We start from the raw sequence: 22,321 nt of genomic DNA, 5'->3' as shown, positions 1-22,321 counted from the left end.
CCTACAGGCGCTCTGCTGTGACTGCTTCTTCAATCAGCACACAGAGGCTTCAGCTCGGCAGGAGGGCCAGGTGGAGGGTGTCACAGCGAGAGCACAGTCCCCGCCTAGCTTGTAGGCTCGCGGTCCCCCGGGAGGGGCAGGCTTGCATCGGAATAACGGTGCTCCGCGTTCCCAGGTTTTTAAAACGACCAACGCACTCTTTACCCTGAAAACAGTGGCGGCCGTGCCATTTAAATTCCATTTTCGTCTGACCGCAGTGTCGACCGAGTCCCAGTTCGAGGCCTTTGGGCGGACAGTGCACATCACAGCGTCCTCGGGCCGCCGCTGCGCCAGGCCGTAAGGGGCCAGAGGAAGCAGCGCCGGCCGCTGCGTTCCGGTTCGCGCGCGAGGCTCAGCCAATCGCGTGCTCGCCCGCCCCCCGCGGCCGCGGCGAGGCTGGCGCTGGGAAGAGGAAGAAGAACATTCGCCCTCCTCCTACCAGCGCGCGGGCGGCGGCGGCAGCGGCACCGGGGTCACGAACTCTGACCTTTCACTGACAAAAACAATAACAAACCCCCCCTTCCCCGCGACCCCGGCGGCACCCCCGGGCCCGCCCCCGCTTCCACCGCGGCGTCTTGTCTCTCGCCCGCTGCCCAACGAGCCTGCGGCCCCGGGGCTCCCGCCATCCGCCAACGCCGGGAGCCCGGCCTCCCCGCGCCCTGCCCTCCGCGCCGGGGGCCGACCGCCGCAGACACGGGACCTGCTTCGAGGACGCTTTGGCGCCAAATCCTGAGGTAAAATTGAAAAAGGGTCGGGGCGGGGTCGGGCCGGCGGCGGAGGGGGCGGGCCTGGCGCGCGGACATGGAGGCGCCGTGGCGGCGGCTGAACCCGACCCTTTTACCTTTGCCACGGGGCGGCAGCGGCGGCGCCGGACGCTTTGCATAGTGGGCCGGGCTGCTCCCCTCCCCTCCCCGCCCGCGCCGGGAGCAGCGAGCGGGCTCCCCCTGACCGGCCAGGCCGGCGCGAGGGTGGGGACAGAGGGGGAATGGCCGCGGCCCCGCCTCACAGTTGGCCCTTCGCCAGGGCCGCCATTTTGTTCTCGATGGAGATGGCTCTGGCTGGGCCGGGCTTCCCTCCTCCTCTTTATCAACCTCCTCCTCCTCCCTGCAGTCCCTCCTTCCCTCACTCCCCGGCTCCTCGCCCCTCCGCTCCTCTTGTGCTGTTGGCGGCCGCCGCGGCCCAACTGTGGTTTTTTTCTGAAGGGGATGGTGGAAGGCGGGTACGGAGTGCGACCTCGTGAGCGACGGCTTTGCCGACCAATTGGTGCCCAGACAGGAGGGCCGGGCCCTGCGGCTCCGCCCCCCGAAGCTCTGCTGATTGGCTCGAGCAAGAGAGGGCGGTTCCTGCGGAGGCGCTGGAGTCCTGGCGGGGCGGGAGTAGAGGTCGGGTGCGGCTTGGGATCCGGGCTCGTGGGTCGCAGCCGGAGCGAGAGTTTGGGGCGCACAGAGACCCGTGGGTGGCCGGGCGGCTTCCCCAGGCCTGGACGCCTCCAGGATTAGTAGTGTTAGAACTATAGTAATAAAGGTGGCGAAGCGTCTTGAATCCACGTCGCTGACTCGTGGGAAAGACTTCGGGATCTGGACACCTTTCAGGGCTCCTTCCCATATTTCCGGCGCAGCCGCGGGCGCACCCTCTTAGGCTCAGTTTCACAGATTGTAAAACCGGGAGAATGGGTGTTCTTGCCAAGCTGGACCTCCCCTCTCAGGATCGTTGAGCGCTCTACTCAGAAAATAGAGTCCAGGCTACTTTGTGAACCCTAAAGTAGTGTAAATAAAGTGTTATTGTTGAAAATCGGATGTAGAAGCACCAGGAGTGGGAAGCTTAAGTGTATTGAGGGCTTGAGAGAACACAGGTGAATAAGGTAATTCTCTTCTTGTTCGTTGATTAAATGCTTATTTGCTTGGTTTGGGGCTCTGGGGATACACCCAGAGAACCAGCTATACAAGGACTTTGCCTTCCTAGAATTGGGGATGAAACGAATAGACAGATTTCAAACAATGGTAAATTCCAGAAAAGAATTGAAATGAAATTGTATAATGTATTAAAGAAGTTGTGAGGAGACAAATTTAGGTGGTCAGAGAAGGCCTCGGTAACGAGGCGAAGTTTGAACAGAGGAACGCAAGGAAGGACGTGCAGTCAGAGACAGAACCACAAGTGTAAAGGCTCAGGAGGGAAAGCATTTCGTGTGATTGAGAACAGGCAAGTTGTTGGCTGGAGATTGGTTAGAACTAGTTCATTGTTTTTCCCATTATCTCATTCTATCTCCAGGCTAAAGTCTGAGAAATATGACAAAGATAATAGAGAATAAATCTTCAACTTAATAAAAAAGAGTCAGTAGAACTGTAGCTGTCAAATGAATTGCTGATGAATAATGACGTGGGGGGGAAAGCCTTGGAAAAATCACAGATTCAAATCTTTTGTCAGCCCCTTATGTCCAGCTTCAATTTATCAAGTATTTACTGAGCCTGGTGTATATCCCAGGGAGTAGGTGATAGACTGGGAATACAGGGATGACTAAGACACTGATAGATGTCCTCAAGTATATGTGAATGCGGTTCTATACACGAGTTCTGTTTTCTTCCTCTCACCCCCACCCCATACACACACACACACACAAAATATTTTAAGCAAAAGCTAATTAGTTATTGGTTAACAGTGCCAACATTTACAGTGTGACTTTGAGTAAGTTACTAACCTTTTTGAGCCTTAGTGTCCTCATCTGGATAATAGAACCTTCCTTCTAGAATTGAGAATTAAGTGAGTTAATGTAAATAAAGGGCTTAGAAAAGCACCTTGCACGTAGTGAATACTCATAATTGGAGTTGTTGTCATTATGAAGCACTAGCTGTCTGCTAAAGTTAGTGGACTAGTTACAGGATATAAATAGTGACATTTTTAGTCAGTATGTTCTGGATTAGAACACTTGGGATCTAGTTTTGGCTCTTCTGTTGTTGGTTATTAATTGGCATCCAGATCAAAAATTTATTTAGAAAACAAAGCAGGCCCTGGCCGGTTTGGTTCAGCGGTTAGAGCGTTGGCCTGCGGTCCTGAGAGATCCGGGTTCGGTTCCCGCTAAGGGCGTGTACCTCGGTTGCAGTTTGTCCCCGGCCCTGGTCGGTTGTGCAGGTGGCATCTGCTCGATGTGTTCCTTTCGCATCGATGTTTCTCTCTCTCTCTCTCTGTTCCTCTCTCTCCCTCCCACTCTACCTGAACAAAAAATGGAAAAATGTCCTCCGGTGAGGATAAAAAAAAAAAAAGAAAGAAAACAAAGCAGAACTAATAGTACTAATAAAAGGTATGGGTTGGTTTACAATGTACAAAACTCTTATTACAAGCATTACATGGTTCAAGCCCCACTAGAACCAATGTAATTGTGGAAGCCCTTTTCCTGTTATGTATTTTAAAACCTTTCTAAGATGTTCCATCATTTTCTTATCCCTATACCCTTAACCCCCTGTGCTCTGAACATACTGGCTTGCCTTCAATTTCCTTTATGCCTGTGGCTTACCTTAACCCCAGGCCCTTTCACTGTGGCTCCCTCAGGCTGAAATCCTCACATGCCCCCCCCACACACACACACACCATGCCCACACATACCCTAGTCCTGCAGATTTCAGTTCAAGCATCACTTCCTCAGGGTAGCCTACTCTGATGCCCAGTGCCAATCCAGATCAGATTCTTTTGCTTTACTACAGTGTTTGTTGTAACCTTTGTGTCACTTGTAATTATACTTCATTGTGTGATTGTTTGATATTTGTTCTCCTTATCACGTGGTAAGCTTTATGAGAGCAGGAATTATTTTCATCATTATTATATTTCCAGCAGTGTGCCTGGCACTATTTATTGAGTGAATGAGTTGATAATTTTATAATATCACTGATAACTAAGTTGCTGCTCTTTAATGGTACCTTTTTGTAGGCACATGTTTGGCGATTCAGATAGCAGTGCCAACAATATAATGTCTGTTATGGTATTTGGATGAATTTAGGAAGTGGTCCCTCACAAATATGGCACTAACTGGAGACATGACAATGGATAAGAAAACCTAGATGAATCTCTTTTTACCTACTTTTATGTTGATTTTATGTTTAATTCTATAAGACAAGAAATAGATAATTTAATAAGTAACTGAATTACAAAGTAAATTACAAGTAGCCCAGATGTAATCATGTCATTTACTTTAATAGTTAACTGAAGAAACAAAGCACCAATGTGATTTTCTTGAAATTAAAAATGCTGGTCTTTGTTTCTCTATCACAGGGAATAAGAGAACAGAGAAGAAGACTTTAGTAGGTGTGCAGGGAGTTGAGAGTTGAAAGTCTGTGTTGCCATTAATTTTAAATATTTATCTTTCCAAAGATAAATTGATTCATGTAACAAAATTACTGAGAATCACCTTTTAATTGCTTTAACAAGGTTAAAAGCTATATAATACTGATTTTTTTGAGAGAGAGAGAGGAAGGGAAAGGCTGGGAGAAACATCCATCAGCTGCCTGCTGCATGCCCCTTACTGGGGGATCGAGCCCAAAACCCCATGTGCCCTGACTGGGAATCAAACCTGCTGCCTCTTGGTGCATGAGAAGATGCTCAACCAACTGAGCTACACCAGCCAGAGCTATGTAATACTGATTTTAAAAATAAAATGTTATAATATTTTAAAACTAATTAACAGTCACACTTTTATTGAATTCTTTGGTATTGGATTTTTTATATCCTGTTACAGGATTTTTGGTATCACTTATTTATTCAGTAATTTTGAGTCTTTGATTTAATTATTAAGGGTAACCAAAGAAATGACAGTTAATGAAAAAGCTATATATTATCTTACAGCATTAAATTACTTATTGCTTTCACCAGTTATATTTAAGGTGACCTTGAAGTTTTGTTTTCATGACCATGCCTTTACAGAAAAAAGAAAAACCATATGAGTAATAACCTCACTTTATGAGGAATTCTGGGAAGTCTTAACATTTAACAGTTCAGCGCCTGTCTCTGGGTAGCCACTTTTAGAATGGGGAAGGAGAAGCCAACACTGACATTGGGGCTGGGAGTAGGGGTCACTTGTTCAAATGACACAGAGAACAAAGCAGATGGGCCAGTGTGGAGCAGAACCCCTTCATCCTTGGCAATGAACCACTGGCCTTTTGTGTCTAGCTGCCTTACTGTCTCCACATATTGAGGGCTCTCGTGAGGTTTTTATCTTTGAATTCTCTTACCTGTGTGCCATATGCTCCTTTAGTCCTAAAACACCTCATAGAGCAGATACTAGTTCCCCTTAATCAGTACCACATGGGAGGAATCTGTAGGAATCCATCTTAGAGCTCAAGTCCAGCCTCACACATGATGCAGAACTCCTCTGCAAGAGTTTAGTTTAGCTCTTTTACTTTATTACTTCTTCTTTTTTTCATCCTCACTGGAGGACATTTTTCCATCTTGTGTTCAAATAGAGTGGGAGGGGGAGAGAGGAAGAGAGAGAGAGAGGAAAACATCAATGTGAAAGGGACACATCAAGTGGCCACCACTCACACAACCCAACCAGGGCCAGGGACAAACTACAACTGAGGTATGCGCCCTTAGTGGGAACCGAACCTGGGTCTCTCTGGACCGCAGGCCGATGCTCCAGCCGCTGAGCCAAACCTGCCAAGGCTACTTTATTACTTCTTATGAGAAATTTAAATAATGTTGACTTTTCTTTTGTGTACGATTGTCATCTTTTTTTTTTTTTTTTTTTTAATCCTCACCCGAGGACATTTTTTTCGATATTTTGTTCAGATAGAGTGGGAGGAAGAGAGAGAGAGAGAGAAACATCGACGTGAAAGCGACACATCGAGTGGTTGCCACCCACATGACCCAACCAGGGCCGGGGACAAACTGCAGCCGAGGTACGTGCTCTTAGCGGGAACCGAACCCGGGTCTCTCCGGACCACAGGTCGACGCTCTAACCGCTGAGCCAAACTGGCCAGGGCACGATTGTCATCTTTAACTTAATGGATACATTTGTGTTCTTGTCACACATTGTAAAAGATAAGTTCTTATTTGTTGGAGTTTCACTTGCTTCCAACCTAACATGACCGGAAGCTGAGATTCTCTTTGTCATTCTCTCTCATCCTGCCATTCCTTCCCCATACCCCTTGCTGCCTATTTCTGCTACCTGTTCCCCACCCTCTCTTCAGGTGCCCCAAGTACTAGAGAGTTTTAAGTAGCAGGAGCTCTGTACCAAAAGTCAGGACTGCGTAGGAACAGCAACTCAACGAGCATAGCTCACAATGATGATGAGGGGTAGTAGATAGAGAGGGTGAAAGTTCAGATCAGAGCATTGGCACAGGCTTTGTGATGAGGGGAGTAGAAGCCGATTCATACCCCTGGCATCTGGGAGTCTTGGAGCAGAGGAATGGGAAGTGAATTGTTAGGATGAGAATCTTAGCTAGCTCAGATGCTCAAGTGTCCTTTCCGATTTACTCCTAGACTCCATCCAGGTAGCCTGTAATGATAAAAACCAACCTCAAGGGCAAAGTGTAATTTTTAGGTACAGTACAAATTACCTTTTCTACTGTAATAAGAGGCCCGAAGTCCCTAAATAGGAGGTGAAACCTTTCATTCTGTAATTATTGACAGTAACTCCAAAGATTCTAAGCCCTGGAAATGTTAACATATTGATAGGGAAGAATTTCATTCCAAGTGTAGTAAAAGAGGGTATCATTCTGTCCTGTTTGGATTAATGGGAAGTGTGAAAGACAGTATTGAGGTCTGGAAAATTGGGTGAATGCTACTCAAGAGTGAGGAGGAGAAATGAGAGGCTGGCAGAGCTAGACTCAAACTTGAAGGCTTCATGGTTTTGCTGGGAGCCACCTTATTTACCTTTATTGTTTATGTATTAATGGAAGCTATGCAAAAAAAAAAAAAAGTTTCTTACCTGACTGCCTACACATGCACTTTCACTAACTGTCTGCCTCTGTACCACTTGCATTCTCTTTCTCTTACCCTCCCCTATTGCTTCTGCACTAATGCATCTTTTTACTGGGTTGATAAGTGAATAAGCCTGGAATTGAAAAACCACGCTTACTAAGGTTAAAAACACATATTACAGAGTGTAGGTCAGCCCTTGACTGAAAAGACTGGTAATTAGAATGTTTGTTGACATATTTAATGCAGTGCAGATTTTTTAAAATGTAATTAAAATTTATGTTTCTTTTCTGAAATAAAAGACAGTTTTTTAAAAGTGAAATTTTTCAAATGAAGGAAAGATAGCATTGCATCAAAAGGCATACACAAGAATGTTCATAGGAGTAGGAGTCCTAAGAGCTCCAACTGAAACACTAGATGTTCATTAGCTATAGAATGGATAAATTGTAATGTAGTCACACATTGTAATACTATACAACAATGAAAATGGACCAACTAATGAGTTAAAGAAGGTTATCACAAAAATAATAGTTATAACAAAAATAATAAGCTAAAGAAGGCAGACACACAAAAAATATATTACATACAGCTCAAAAACAAGCAAAAATAGTCCATGATAATAGAAGTCAAGAGAGGAGAAGAGGGGAGTAAGTAAATGACTATGGGGAGGGCTATAAGGGAGACTTTTGGGGTATTGGTAGTGTTTTACTGATCAGAATGGCATTTACATTTGTGTTCACTTAGTGAGAATTCATTGAGCTGTTTCATTTATGATTTATGCACTTTTATATTTTCATGTACTTTAGTAAAATTTTTTACTTTAAAAAAGATGGTAAAATTATCCTCACTATTTTAATCAATATTATTATTATATTGGTAAAAACTTTACAGGAAAAGTATGTTCAAGTTCCAAAAGAATGTTCATGTTACTATTTTGGTGGAGCTAGGTCAGGAATTTCTGTGAGCTGGACTGAAACATAAAGCACATACAGTAAGCCCTCACTTCACATTGTCAATAGATTCTGCAACTTTAAGTGAAATGTATAATGAAACCAGTTTTACCACAGGCTACTTGATATAAGCAGGAGTTAAGTTTCTAGGGCATCCCATCAATATTATAACAAAATGACATTACTCGAGGGCCTACTGTATATAGGAATTAGTGGTTGTATAAACAAGCTATTAAATGATCTAGCTTATTGGTATAAGCAGTTTGTTCCCTTAATTAACTGGTCTCCTGTCACTTTTTAAAATTCCTTCCTTTTGACTTTTTCTGGGAAATTATTTTGAAGTGCACTGGTAGAGAAGGGAATGTTGTGTACTTAGAGTCAGAGAGGCCTGAGTTAGAATCCTAGGTCTATCTCTTACTAGCTGGAAGACTTGAAACAACTTGTAAGCTTCTGAATCTATATTTTTTCTGTATGTATTAGTAGAGCTAATAATACTTAGTCAGAAGGTATTTTAAGGATTAAATTATGTCTTGTTTGATACAAGGCACATTGTAGATTCTCAGGAAATCTGTCCTGCTTTCCTTCTATCCATCTATTCCTGTCTCACACTAATAAAAATGAAGAGAGTTCTTATCACCCTTAAACTTGGGCCCTTGGAAAAGTGAGGAAAATCAGGCACAGTGTACAGTGATTTTTTTTTTTTAGGGGAAGTCTCCACATAGAAATTTGTGGCGCTGCTCTGGTAGCATGGGAACTCCATAGAAGAGAACCACTTCTTTTTCCTACTATTCACTCTTCATCCTACCTCCCTTTACCTAGCACACATATATCATTGCTGCTCCTTTCTTATAGTCCATACTTGTAATAAGTTTTCTTATGGAGGATAGGAAATCACCTGACCTAAAAGCAAGTAATCTTTTTTTTTTTTTTTTAAATATGTTTTTATTGATTATTTTAGAGAAAGGGGAAGGGAGAGAGAGAGATGGAAACATTGATGTGAGAGAAACACCTGCCTCCTGCACACTCCACACTGGGCACCAAGCTTGCAACCCTGGGCCTGTGCCCTGATCAGGAATTGAACTAGGACCTCTCAGTCCATGGGACAGAACTCAATCCACTGAGCCACACCAGCTGGGCAAAGCAAGTAATCTTTTGAGTCTAACTAGTGACAGGGTTTCTGATGAAAGAATGTATATCTGAACTTGACCTTAGAAGCATCTCTGTGAGCCTCTTTTCTTTTGATGAACATTTGTTTGTTGTTGTTGTTAATCTTCACCTAGGACATTTTTCCATTGACTTTTAGAGAGAGTGGAAGGGAGGGAGGGAGGTTGAGAGAGAGAGAGAGAGAGAGAGAGAGAAACATCTATTTGTTGCCTCCCGCATGACCCAGACTGGGGCCGGGGATTAAACCTGAAACCAAGGTACTGACCTTTGACCAGAATTGAACCTGCAACCTTTTGTTCCGGAGGCCGACATTCCAACAGTAGAGCCAAACCAACCATGGCTTTGATGAACATTTGTATTATATTAAATCTGCCACTTGATTTCTATTTCCTGGTTTTAAGTCTTGATCTGTGCTTTCAAACTTTGACCTATGTTTTTCATTTTTTTATCCTCTTTCAGGCTATCTAGATTCTTTAGTTTTTATTTTCACATGAGTATAAATAAAAATACTCTGACTTTCACAGTATAACAAAACTTAAACTGAATACCTTGGACCTATTAAGAAATTCTATATCCATGTAGTCTTTTGCAAATAGTTATTAGGTATTGGTTTATTTTTAAACATTTGGGATATTTATCCTTATTCAGTTCTTTCATTTTGCCCAGTTATACAATTTAACAATGACTTACAAATGCTGTGTGAGCATATGATACATATATAGTTAAATTTCATCTTATGTCAAAATGAAAGACCTATTCCTAAATATAATATACATGTTATAGTTTGAGTTATTGCTTTCAAATTTCTTTGGGAAAGTAAAAGTGGCACCATCTCCTGTACCAATAGTAGCTTCTATGTGTTGCATGTCTGCTATGTGCCAGGTACCATGTAAGGCCCTTTACATACATATTTAAGATCTAATTTTCACAGTTACTTCATATGGTTTAGTATCAGAGAGATTAACCTATATCAGAGAGATCAACCTAGTGCCTGAACCTCAGAACCCAGTATATTTTAGATGAGAAAATATCAAGACAGATATTTTTGAATGTTACATAATTATACCATGTAATACATAAATATGGATAATGTGAATCAGTTGAGTGTGAAGGGAAAGGCAGGCTCACCCATTCCTATCAATAAAGACAGTTTCCTTGTCCCAGGGCTTGTTTATTGTTATTTGAAACCCTGGCTCCTAAGCCTGCCCCTGTGGAGAACATAGCTGAGCTGTCCTGGTGACTCACTGGGTATTCAGGTGTTCCCAGTCAGAGCCCAGCTTTCACTGTAGTGGGGTTTGTAGCTCTGCTTGACAAAAGAAACCTTGGTTGCAAACTTTGGTCAGCTATACACTTTTTGTGAGCCTATAAGAGCTGATTCAAAGTCACCATAGTGTTTTCCGCTTCTTTGTTATTAAAAGAGTGATACCGATCTCATTGTAGTTGAAAGAATATGTTATAAAGTGTACGGTTGCATAAGGCCAAGCAATAATAGTTTTAGTTCCATCATCCTGCGGTCTGTATTACATAGTTTTTATATGCTTTGCCTTGTTGTCATATGTGTGCTATACAGGAAAAACTCGTTCAAATTAAGTTTAAGACTATGCCTTTATCCCTGGTCCTTGTTGGCACCACTTTCTTTTTTTCTTTTTAATTAATTTATTTTCGTTACAGATGTTTTCCCCCACTGATTTCCCCCTCCCCCTCCCTTCCCACCCTGTCCTCAGCTTTGTTGTCCATGCCTATTGTTCATGCATACATGAATATAAGTTCTGTGGTTTATCTCTCCCCCACCACCCCCTGTTCTGGGGATTGTCAGTCCGTACCCCACTTCCACGTCTCTGGGACTACCCCATTCCTCAGACTGTTATGTTCATTATATTCCACAAATAAATGAGATCATATGATACTTGTCTTTCTGTTTGGCTTGTTTCGCTTAGGATAATACTTTCCAGGTCCCTCCATGTCATCTCAAAGGATAAGAGATCTTTCTTTCTTACAGCTGCATAGTACTCCATTGTGTGCGTGTACCACAGCTTTTTTATCCATTCGTCTACTGATGGACATTTGGGTTGTTTCCAGATCTTAGCTATTGCAAATAGTGTTGCCACCACTTTCTAACTGCATCTCTCCTCTATTATCTTTTTTGAAGATCCAGGTGTGATCATTTCATTTTTCTGCCAAACCTCTGATAGTTCTCTGTTATCTATATTGTCAGCCTCTCTTCTTCCCTCACCTCCAACAATTCCCCACCAGATTTCCTTCTGTTCTTCAAACAGTTGCCTTTCTCCATACCTGCCAGTTTGTATGAGCTGTCCTCTCTGCTTAGAACTCTCCTCATTCTCCTTCTCTTTGCTTATTGAATTTCTATTCTTCCTTCAAGACCCAGCTCCTCTCCTATAAAACTGTGATTAGCTCCCACAGGCAAAGGGAGATGCTTTGTCCTTTGGACTCTCATTGTAGCATTTACATTGCACAGCTTTTAGTGGTTTCCCTCTAAAGTTCCTCAAGGACAAGAACTTTCTCCTCCTCCTCCTCTTCTTGTAAATTCTCAGCAGTCAATTCATTTACTGTTTTACATCATTTGCTTTAAAAGGATTGGTAGTTGAATTTGATTAGTTTAAAACTACCATAGGAAAATATTCTGTAGCAGTTGATTATTTTTTTACTTAAGCTATTTTGTCTCTTCGGGGAACATTATTGTGTGTAGGAGCAATCTTCAAGGGTTAGAGAGCTGAATAAAGTAAGGACCAACCTTTGAAGATCTCAGGTTTCTGTACCAAGAGATTTGTTATTTTGTCCATAGTGCTTATTAATACAGTGCCTAGTGTATTACTATAATACTGTTAGTTTTATCAGTATTATCATGCTTAACTCCACCAGCCAAGAAGGTTGTTTTTATTATTTATTTTGTTGTTGTTATTAAACTTCACCTGAGGATATATTTTTTCCATTAATTTTTAGAGTGAGTGGAAGGGGAGAGGAGAGAGAAAGAAATAAACAAACATTGATGTGAGAGAGACACATTGGTTGCCTCCTGCACACACCCCAACTGGGCCTGGGGAGCAAACCCGCAACCCAGGAACATATTCCTGACCAGGAATGGAATCGGTGACCCCTTGGTTTTTCAAACTACATGTGGACACAACACAGTTCAGAGCTTCTTATTCTAGGAGAACAACTTCTAATTGACAACCATTGTCAAAGTACTCTCTCTACCTTTCTTTCCTACTATGTGGTCTTTCTGTCTTTAGGACCACTCATGGCTGTGGTAGTAGTAAGAGAAGCTCTCAGGTGAGAGTCTAACCTCCTGATACATCTTTTTTTTTTAATCTATGCACTTGCACTTGTGTTAAATGTCTTCCCTCACTTCCTGATGTCACCTGAGTATTTTGTTCTTACATTGTGATATCCTGGGAGAAACCTCTGTCTTTCGTGTATAGGCAGGCAGGCAGGCAGACAGACAGACAGACAGACAGCCAGCCAGCAAGAAAGAAAATATGGTTTGTGACAACATATTTTCAAAAATGATGAAATGGAAAAAAAATTTTTTTTTTTTTTTTGAAATTACCTTCTCACTTACCTGGTCTCACTGAATTTAACTCTTTATTGAAAGCACTTTTCATAGTTTCTTTTTAAATTTCTCTCTCAAACTGTTACTCTCACTCTTCGTCTTTGTCTGTGCACCTTTTTCTGGAAGATGCACATTCCTCCTTGTTCATTTTTAAGCAGTTCCAAAGCTACTGTTGGTATGCCTGAAGCTGCTTTGTGGGCAGAAAGCCAAGAGTGAGATCAAGAATTGTTAAGAATTTAGCCCTGGCCAGTTTGGCTCAGCGGTTAGAGTATTGGCCTGCGGTCCAGAGAGACCTGGGTTCGGTTTCCGCTAGGGGCACGTACCTCGGTTGCAGTTTACCCCGGCCCTGGTTGGGTCGTGTGGGCGGCAGCCACTTGATGTGTCCCTTTCACGTTGATGTTTCTCTCTCTGTGTCTCTTCCTCTCTCTCCCTCCCACTCTATCTGAACAAAAAACAGAAAAATATCCACAGGTGAGGATAAAAAAAATTCTTTTTTAAAAAGAATTGTTAAGAAATTAAGTGTATAAAGAAAGGTTGCTGCTCTGGGTCATGAGTATTTAAGATGGTCCAAGAGGTTGGTATGGGAAAGAGAACAAGATGGGGTGGGAAGCACTTGCCCTAACAGAGAGCAAGATTTATTATAAAGCTGCAGTAATAAGATAATGGTAATAGCATGGAGAAAGATAAGTAGAACAGTAGTAGAATAGAATAGAGAACTTATAATTATATTCACACATACAGGGAAGCCTGAGATAAGGCAGAGGTAACATTGCAGATTAGTGGTTTGTAAAGATGAGTTGTTCAGAAATGGTGCTGGAAAATTGATTATCCATACAGGAAGAAAATTGGATTATTTTCATCAAACTTATGGATCAATTTGTAGATAAATTGAGGACTTAAATGTGAGGGACAAAACTCTTAAACATTTATAATACATAACATTAGCCCTGGCCGGTTTAGCTCAGCGGTTGGAGCATCGGCCTGCAGTCGAGAGAGACCCGGGTTCAGTTCTCGCTAAGGGCGCGTACCTCGGTTGCACTTTGTCCCCGGCCCTGGTTGGGTCATGTGTGCAGGAGGCAGCCACTCAATGTGTCCCTTTCACAGCGATGTTTCTCTCTCTCTAACTCTCTCTCCCTCCCACTCTATCTGAACAAAAAAATGGAAAAATGTCCTCAGGTGAGGATATAAATAAATAAATAAATAATACATAACATTATACTTTTTTTTTTTTAACCCTCAATCGAGGATATGTTTTTATTGATTTTATTTATTTATTTATCCTTACCCAAGGACATTTTTCCAGTTATCTTTGGACAAATTAAGAGGGAGCGAGAGAGAGAGGCATCGATGCACGAGAGACACATCAACTGGTTGCCTCCTGCGGGACCCCGACCGGGGCTGGGGATGAACTGCAACCGTGCCCTTGGCCAGAATCAAACCTGGGTCACGTTGGTCCGTGAGCCGACGCTCTAACTGCTGAGCCAAGGCTGTTTTTATTGATTTTAGAGAGAGAGGAAAGGAGGGAGAGAGATACATAGATCAGCTGCCTCCCACTTGTGTCCCAGCCATGTCTCGAATCCGTAACCTAGATATGTGCTCTGACCAGGAATTGAACCTGCAACTCCTTTGTTCACAGGATGATGCTCCAACCAACCAAGCCACACTTACCAGGCTATAACATTATACTTTTGACCCTCAAGTAGTACAGGATTTTTTAAAATTTTTATTTCTTTGTTGATTTGAGAGAGAGGAAGGGAGAGGGAGAGAGAAATAGAAACATCAATGAGAGAGAACATCAATTGGCCGCCTCCTGCATGCCCCCCACTGGGGAATTGGCCCACAACCTGGCATATGTCTTGACCAGGAACTGAACCGGTGACTTTCTGTTGCATTGGGTTGACGCTCAACCACTGAGCCACACCGGCCAGGCGTCAGTCACGGTTTCATGCTACCATCTCTCTTACTACCATTTTGGCAGTAAAATAATTTGAAGGGGAATTATGCTCATGCAGGGGGCTATCTAATAGTGGATAAAATGATATAGAAAATCACCAGAGAGTGAAGCAGCTTAATAGAGATCAGTGTTTATAATATTTTAGTAAGAACTATAGGAAAGTGTTTGTAAAATTACATTGCAAAATAGTCCAATTTGTGATTGAGGAAGGGCCAAGCAAATGAACTGTGTATGCATTTGTGTATATTATATACTCAGTAGTACCATATCGTTTTGTTTTTTTTAATCCTCACCCAAGGATATTTTTTCAGATATCTTCAGATAGATTGGTAGGGGAGAGAGAGAGAAAAACATCAATGTGAGAGACACATCGATTGATTGCTTCCCACACAACTCCGACCAGGGCCGGGGACGAACCGCAACTGAGGTATGTGCCCTTGGCAGGAATCGAACCTGTGACTCTTTGGTCCGCAGGCTGATGCTCTAACCACTTAGCAAAACTGGCCAGGGCCCATATCATTTTTTTTTTTTTTATCCTCACCCGAGGACACTTTTTCATTCTTTGTTCAGATAGAGCAGGAGGGAGAGAGAGAGAGAGAGAAACATCGATGTGAAAGGGACACATCGAGTGGCTGCCACTCGCACAACCAACCAGGGCCGGGGACAAACTGCAACCGAGGTACATGCCCTTAGCGGGAACCGAACCCGGGTCTCTCCGGACTGCAGGCCGATGCTCTAACCGCTGAGCCAAACCGGCCAGGGCTATATCATTTTTATATGTTAATGCTTTGTTCTATTAATCATGGAACCTGTGCAGTCAATTATGAAGTCTCTCTGATTTGTCCAGGAATTTGGTATAAAGTGGAATTCCTTTATGCTGAATTATTTGCGGTAGAGTATTATAATGGAAAGAGTTTGGGGACTATTCGGGGTAGCTATGTTTTATGACCTGAAGAGCCTGTTTCATCAAAAGTGCGAGTACTCAAATGATCCTGACCCAGGAAACTAGCACAATTTTTGGTCTTTAGATGATCTTCCTCAATTTTTACAAATGATTACACAATTTTTTTTCTATTAATAAGAAGTTAAATTTTTTCTAATTTAATAAAGACTTAAAAATATAAATTGATATATTTATGGGTACCGTGTTCTTAGCCCACTTTAGTAATGCAGTCTCCTTACCTCTTTTCTTTTTTTGTTAGTAATAGTATTTATCTTTTAACTTAAAAGTGAAGTGTGGCCCTAGCTGGTTTGGCTCAGCGGTTAGAGCGTCGGCCTGCAGTTCAGAGAGACCCGGGTTCGGTTCCGGCTAAGGGCACGAACCTTGTTGCAGTTTGTCCCCGGCCCTGGTTGGTCATGCGGGTGGCAGCCACTCAATGTGTCCCTTTCACGTCAATGTTTCTCTTTCTTCCTCTCTCTCCCTCTCACACTATCTGAACAAAAAATGGAAGAATGTCCTCGGGTGAGGATTTAAAAAAGTGAAGTGTGTTAGCACCTGGGCAGGGTTCTCACACTGCCACTAGTAGACAGAAGTATAGTTGGTGATAGCAATCTAGTGCCCTGTATTGGAAATGGATCTCACACCCTTTCTCAGATAGCCACCTTCTTATTCAGCATAGTGTGATAGGGAGCTTAACAGAAAGGTGTGATTCCCACCTCCCTGAGAGGTGAACCAAGCTGTTACAACCCAAGAGACCTGATAATTAAAGTTCCAAATTCATCTTTGTCTATATTTACCAGGGGAAGTCTTCTCTCCAAATTGAAGTGTTTCTGCTAATTAATTTTGGTACCTGTAATTGAAGAATCTGGTACAGCATACCCAGATATGCTTAGTCTGCTAGCTCTGTCTTCTATAGAGGGCAAAATCTGCACAAAACATTACCAAAGATGAATTTTGATTGCTGATATTTTTCAAGTAGCCTGGTTTCTCCCCACCTGATAGAAGTTGCTACATCTTTCCAAACAGGTTCTCTAATGATCTTGCTTCACCATGGCTACAAATATGGAGGGGCTGGTTCAGCACAGAGTGGGGACCCAGCAGGTGGCTGAGGTGAGTGACAGGGGCTAGCACAATAGCTGGCACCCTTGCTTTTGAAAGGAAAAGTACATCAGTATGCTCTCTTGTTTGAAAACAGTCCCAATGAAGTCAGCATGTAATCTAAATCCAAAGCAGGATGCTGCCATGGAAGAAAAAACTGAAAATGACAAGAACATTTACTTCTACCGTTCCCTTTGCATGAGCAGGGTGGCCTAGCTGCAAACAGTAGGTGACTTTTTAAATTTTCACCTGAACTAAAAGAATCTGATGCTTATCAAACATGTGAGTATCACTTTAACTCCAAGGTTCTTTCTTAGTTTATAACACATTTGACACTTTGTTAATATTGTGTTATGGTAGAAAACCCGATTCTGTGCATTCTACAGTCATTAATGATCAGCTACCATGAATAGGGGATTTTGCTAAGTGCTGAGAAATATGGAGGTGAATGAGCCATTGGTCCTTCCTTTAGCATTTTCAGGAGCAGGTTAAAAAGTGATTATAAAACAGGGTGAGAAGTACAATTCCATGTGAGGAAGGTGATCCTGGAGGTGTGTCTTGAATGACAAGTAAACATTTGTCAGACCTGAGGAAGTGGGGTGGCAGAAGTCAGAATCCTATTTTTAAAAAAAACATGAAATAAACCGGCCAGTGTGGCTCAATGGATTGGGCATCATCCTGTGAACTGAGAGGTTCTGGTTCGATTCCCAGTCAGGGCACATAGCCGGGTTCAGGATCCATCCCTGGTAGGGAGTGTGCAGGAGGCAGCCGATCTCATGTTTCTCTCTCACAGTGATGTTTCTATCTCTCTCTCCCTCTTTCTCTAAAAAAATCAATTTAAGAAAACCATATTTTAAACAACAATAAGACAAAATAACTTGGTATGTTCAGGCAACTTGGGTTGTAAAGGAGGGAAATAGGGCAATATCTTTTCACTCTGTACCAGGTCCTCTGCAAAGTCTTCAGTCATCACAATAACCCTATGAAGTTGGTATGATCATTATTCACATTTCATAAAGGAGGAGGAAACCAAGCTCAAAGACAAGTAATTGACCAAGGGCACACTGACTCCGTTCTGTTTCACTTCTTCCAAAGTTTCTCCAATAAACCATGCATCATATTGCAACCAGGAGTCAACCAGAACAATTCAAATTTGTATTTTTGAATCAGTACTCATATTTCTAGGGCAAAAAAATGCAAATGTATGAAAGAAGACATTTAAAGAAAGGATTTTTAAAAATAAAAACTAAATGCACACATACCAGTTTAAAGCAATAAAAGTAGTGAGCAGATTTTTCAGATTTTAGATCAACCATGAACTTTAAGGCAACAGTATAACTAATCATCCCCTTCCTCCAGTAAATAATGATTAATATAAACTAAAGATGATAGCAGATGGATTTCACACATTTTTTTTTAGTGTTATATTTTTGAAAGGCCTATCAGGTATCAAAATGCTTGTGGTTATTTGTTGCTTTAGTTTCTGACAGGAATAATTATCTTGAAAACCATTGGTTCTTTTTTTTAATATTTGGGGTTATTTTGCATTTAATACAGTTTCTAGTTGAGGCTGATTCAGAGACTAATTATGGACCACTGCTGTAAAGAGGTCATTAATTCTTTAGGGGATGAGTTCAGTTTAGTAACCTATAGTAATTTATAGGTTAATATATTTTGTGTATGCATTCAGAAAATTTGCTACCTAAAATTTTCAGTCAGGTACCTTATTTCCTTTAGGAAATGGAATTTCATATAAAATAACTTAGCACAATTATTGTTACCTGTGGCAAAAAGTGCAATTTTAGGAGATTTTGAAAATAAGAGAAAGCATTTTTTTTCCCCGAAATTCTAATGTTGTAAACATTTATTTAAAAAATACTACAGAGGAGATAGAAAGCATTTTTTTTTTTTTTTTTAATCCTCACCCCAGGATAATTTTCCTTTATCTTCAGATAGGGAGGTAAGGAAGGAAAGAGAGAGAAACATCAATGTGAGAGAGACACATTGGTTGGTTGCCTCCCACATGACCCCATCCAGGGCCAGGACTGAACCGGAACTGAGGTATGTGCCCTTGACCGGAATGGAACCCACAACTCTTTGGTCCTCAAGCTGGCATTCTAACTGCCAAGCCAAACTGACCAGGGCAAGAAAGCATTCTTAATAAGGGTGCAAAAGCAATCTTCCTATTTAAAATATTCCCTAGATTTTCTTGCTATTATTTTGAAGGATAAGTATGCATGTGTGTTCTTTGAAATTTTTAGCTTAAGAACTTTGAACTACATATTATAATAACTATAGGCATGTGCCATTTAACAATGGGGCTGTGTTCTGAGAAATTCATTATTAAGCAGTTTTGTTGCGCAAATATCATAGAATGTACTTACACAAACCTGGGTGGTATAGCCTATCTACTATGTGCACACCTAGCTATATGGTGTAGTCCAGCAATTTTCAACCTTTTTCATCTCATGGCACACGTAAACTAATTACTAAAATTCTGTGGCACACCAAAAAATACATTTTTTGCTGAACTGACAAAAAATGTGTATAATTTTTATTCATTCACACTGGACAGCTGTTGCTGTGTTGGCTGTTGTCATTTTTTTATTTGACAGTCTAAGGGAAAAGAGGTCAGTGCCCCTGCCTAAATAGTCAGGTACTGCATGTTTTAAAACTTCTTGTGGCACACCAGTGTGCCTCCTGCAGCACAATGGTTGAAAATTGCTGGTATAGTCTATTGCCCCTAGACTACAAGTCTGTGCAGCATGTTACTGTACAAAAACAACACTAAATTAAATTAAACAAGAGAAAATGATGCAATCAGGAGACAGTAAACATGAGACATATGAACTGAAGTAAAGAGTATACTCTACAATAACAATAAAAAGTATATTATAGTGAATACATAAACCAAAACATAGTCACTTGTTATCATTACCAAGTATTATATACTGTACATATTGTATGTGCCATACTTGTTTTATTTTTTTCTCTTTGTTTTTATTGATTTTATAGAGAGAGGAAGGGAGAGAGAGAGAGAGAGAGAGAGAGAGAGAGAGAGACATCAGTGAGAGAGAATTGTCATTGATTGGCTGTCTCCTGCACACTCCCTACTGGGGATCAAACCTGAAACCTGGGCATGTGCCCTGACCTGAAATCGAACCCGCGACCTTTAGAGCCCAGCTTTTTTTTTTAATCCTCACCCAAGGACATTTTTTGATATTTTGTTCAGATAGAGTGGGAGGGGGAGAGAGATAGAGAAACATTGACGTGAAAGGGACACATCAAGTGGTTGCCACCCACACGACCCAACCAGGGCTGAGGACAAACTGCAACCAAGGTACGTTCCCTTAGTGGGAACCGAACCTGGGTCTCTCCAGAGCTCAGGCCAATGCTCTAACCACTGAGCAACCCAGCCAAGGCTAGAGCCCAGCTTTTAATCACTACACAGTAGGTTCATTTTTTAAAATTTCCTAATGCTAATAGTAGTATTAGTTTTTTGGATTATGCATGATTGTCTTTATACCTTCATTTTCCAAATTTTAATTGTAACACTTTTTAAGAGAGTAATAACATTCTAAACAAATTAAACATGATTCTTTTCATGGTCACAGAGTATCAGAAGTATGGAATCCAGGGTTCTGCTAAATCTATATATTGTGGAATTGACTGTGGATAAAGAACAATATGGTTAATTTTAAAAAAAGAGATAGAGATAGTTGACAGTTTAGAATTTGCAATCAAAACAAAATCAGTGGGAGACTGATTTTATCTAACAGAAGCATTCATTTTGCTTTACATATATGACAAATTTTCTAAAGGGCTTTGGTATTTTTTAAACATTTAAGATTTCTCTCTCTAACTGGAAATTTAAAGTGACACACAGACAAATACATAGACTGTGTGTTTCTTCAACATTGCCTAAATGAAGTAAAGACACTATTTAACTCTATAAGATGTTTTGAGTCAGGAGAAATTTAGGAGTTAAGTGTTGGAGCACTTTGAGTCACTTACTGATTGCCAGAAAGAGAACCCTCATAGACCCAAAGTTTAAGTTGCTTTTATGTTTATGCAGTGGAAGTGAGGTGGCTTTACAGATCTTGGCAAGACTTTTCCCTGGGCCCTGGGCTGTGTAAGGGGCTTGCAGCCATCAGATGCTCTTTGAGCAGGAAGATCCTGTCATCACTGAGAAAATAGCCAAATTCTTACAACCCCATTACTCTTTTTATCATCAGGGCTTGCATCATCATTGCAGAAAACTTAACGTTCCATATAAGGGAATGTTTAAAAACAGGACTTTCCTCTGGCCGGTTTGGCTCAGCGGTTAGAGCGTTGGCCTGCGGTCTGGAGAGACCTGGGTTCGGTTCCCGCTAAGGGCAGTTTGTTTGTCGGCAGCCACTCGATGTGTCCCTTTCACATCGATGTTTCTCTCTCTCTCTCTGTTCCTCTCTCTCCCTCCCACTCTACCTGAACAAAAAATGGGAAAATGTCCTCAGGTGAGGATTAAAAAAAAAATTAAAACAGGGCTTTCCCAGTTCCTGAATAAAACTTAGTATTGGCAAGGCTGTATCCTTAAGTGAGAGAAAGTAAAGTCATTGCTCAGGTTTCAGGTTTACAGTGTCCTGGAAAGACCAACTCGTTTCATTAAATTTTATTATTCTGCCCTCTTACAAACTGGTCATTTAATTTTAATTTTCTTGTCAAAGTAGTGCATCTATATAGATTTAAACATTGGCTAATTAAAAAAAAAATTTTTTTTTCTTTATTGATTTGAGAGAGAGAGAGAGAGAGGAAGGGAGAGGGAAAGAGAGATAGAAACATTGATGGGAGAGAACATTGATTGGCTGCCTCCTGCATGCCCCCCACTGGGGATTGGGCCCTCAATCTGGGCATGTGTCCTGATGGGGAATTCAACCAGCGACCTCTTGGTGCATGGGTCAACACTCAGTCACTGAGCCACACTGGCTGGGTGGCTAATGTTTTTTGGTTTTTTAAATGTTTTTATTGATTTTTAAAGGGAGAGAGATAGAAACATCAGTGTGAGAGAGAAATATCAATAGTAAAAGTTAGCTAATACTGTGTTTGGCTTGAAACAGAAACACAAACTTCTGAACCACTCCACCTTCTTTTTATCCTTTAGCCTCCCTCTCTAAATTGATTTCTTCTGGTATTTGATTTTTTATTTCTAAAAATATTTTTACTCTAACTTTTTTTTTTTTTAATGATTGTAAGACACTGTCCTTTTTTGGGAGGGAGTTTTTTTAATTGATTTTAGAGAAAGAGGAAGGGGGAGAGAGAGAGAGAGACAAATACAGATTTTGTTGTTCTACTTATTTATGCATTCTTTGGTTAATTCTTGTATGTGCCCCTGACCCGGAATCAAACCCAAAGCCTGGACGTATTGGGACAATACTCTAACTAACTGAACTACCCAGCCAGGTTGGGAATTTTTTAAGTGTACAGTCCTGTGGCATTATGTAAATTCACATTATTCTGTAACCACCACTACTGTCCCTCTTCAGAATTTTTGATCTTCCCAAACTGAAACTCTGTAGCCTTTAGATACTAACCCCATTTCTTCTCCCACTAGCCATTGGCAACCACTATTTTTACTCTATGAATTTGATTACTCTAGGGAAGTTTTGAAATCAGGAAGTGTGGGACATCCAACTTTGTTCTTACTTTTTAAAGACCATTTTAGC

The 22,321-nt window shown here is 41.5% G+C and overlaps 1 protein-coding gene across 12 annotated transcripts in view; it reads left to right on the top strand.

Moving 5' to 3' along the window:
* The first annotated feature begins 458 nt into the window (after window positions 1-458).
* NR2C2 (nuclear receptor subfamily 2 group C member 2) overlaps window positions 459-22,321 on the top strand; it is an 88,625-nt gene continuing 66,762 nt past the window's right edge. For 4 of the 12 annotated variants that reach the window (XM_036267316.1, XM_036267313.1, XM_036267310.1 and 1 more), the window contains exons 1-2: window positions 16,545-16,631; window positions 16,717-16,901. In XM_036267316.1, the coding sequence (XP_036123209.1) occupies window positions 16,887-16,901 (15 nt within the window). In that variant the 5' untranslated portion in view covers window positions 16,545-16,631; window positions 16,717-16,886. The other 8 variants (XM_036267320.1, XM_036267319.1, XM_036267318.1 and 5 more) reach the window with 6 other exon arrangements.

Source organism: Molossus molossus, unplaced genomic scaffold (genome assembly GCF_014108415.1).
Source record: "Molossus molossus isolate mMolMol1 unplaced genomic scaffold, mMolMol1.p scaffold_m16_p_18, whole genome shotgun sequence".
NCBI classification, from domain to species: Eukaryota; Metazoa; Chordata; class Mammalia; order Chiroptera; family Molossidae; genus Molossus; species Molossus molossus.
This window is presented reverse-complemented; position numbering and strand designations above follow the sequence as displayed.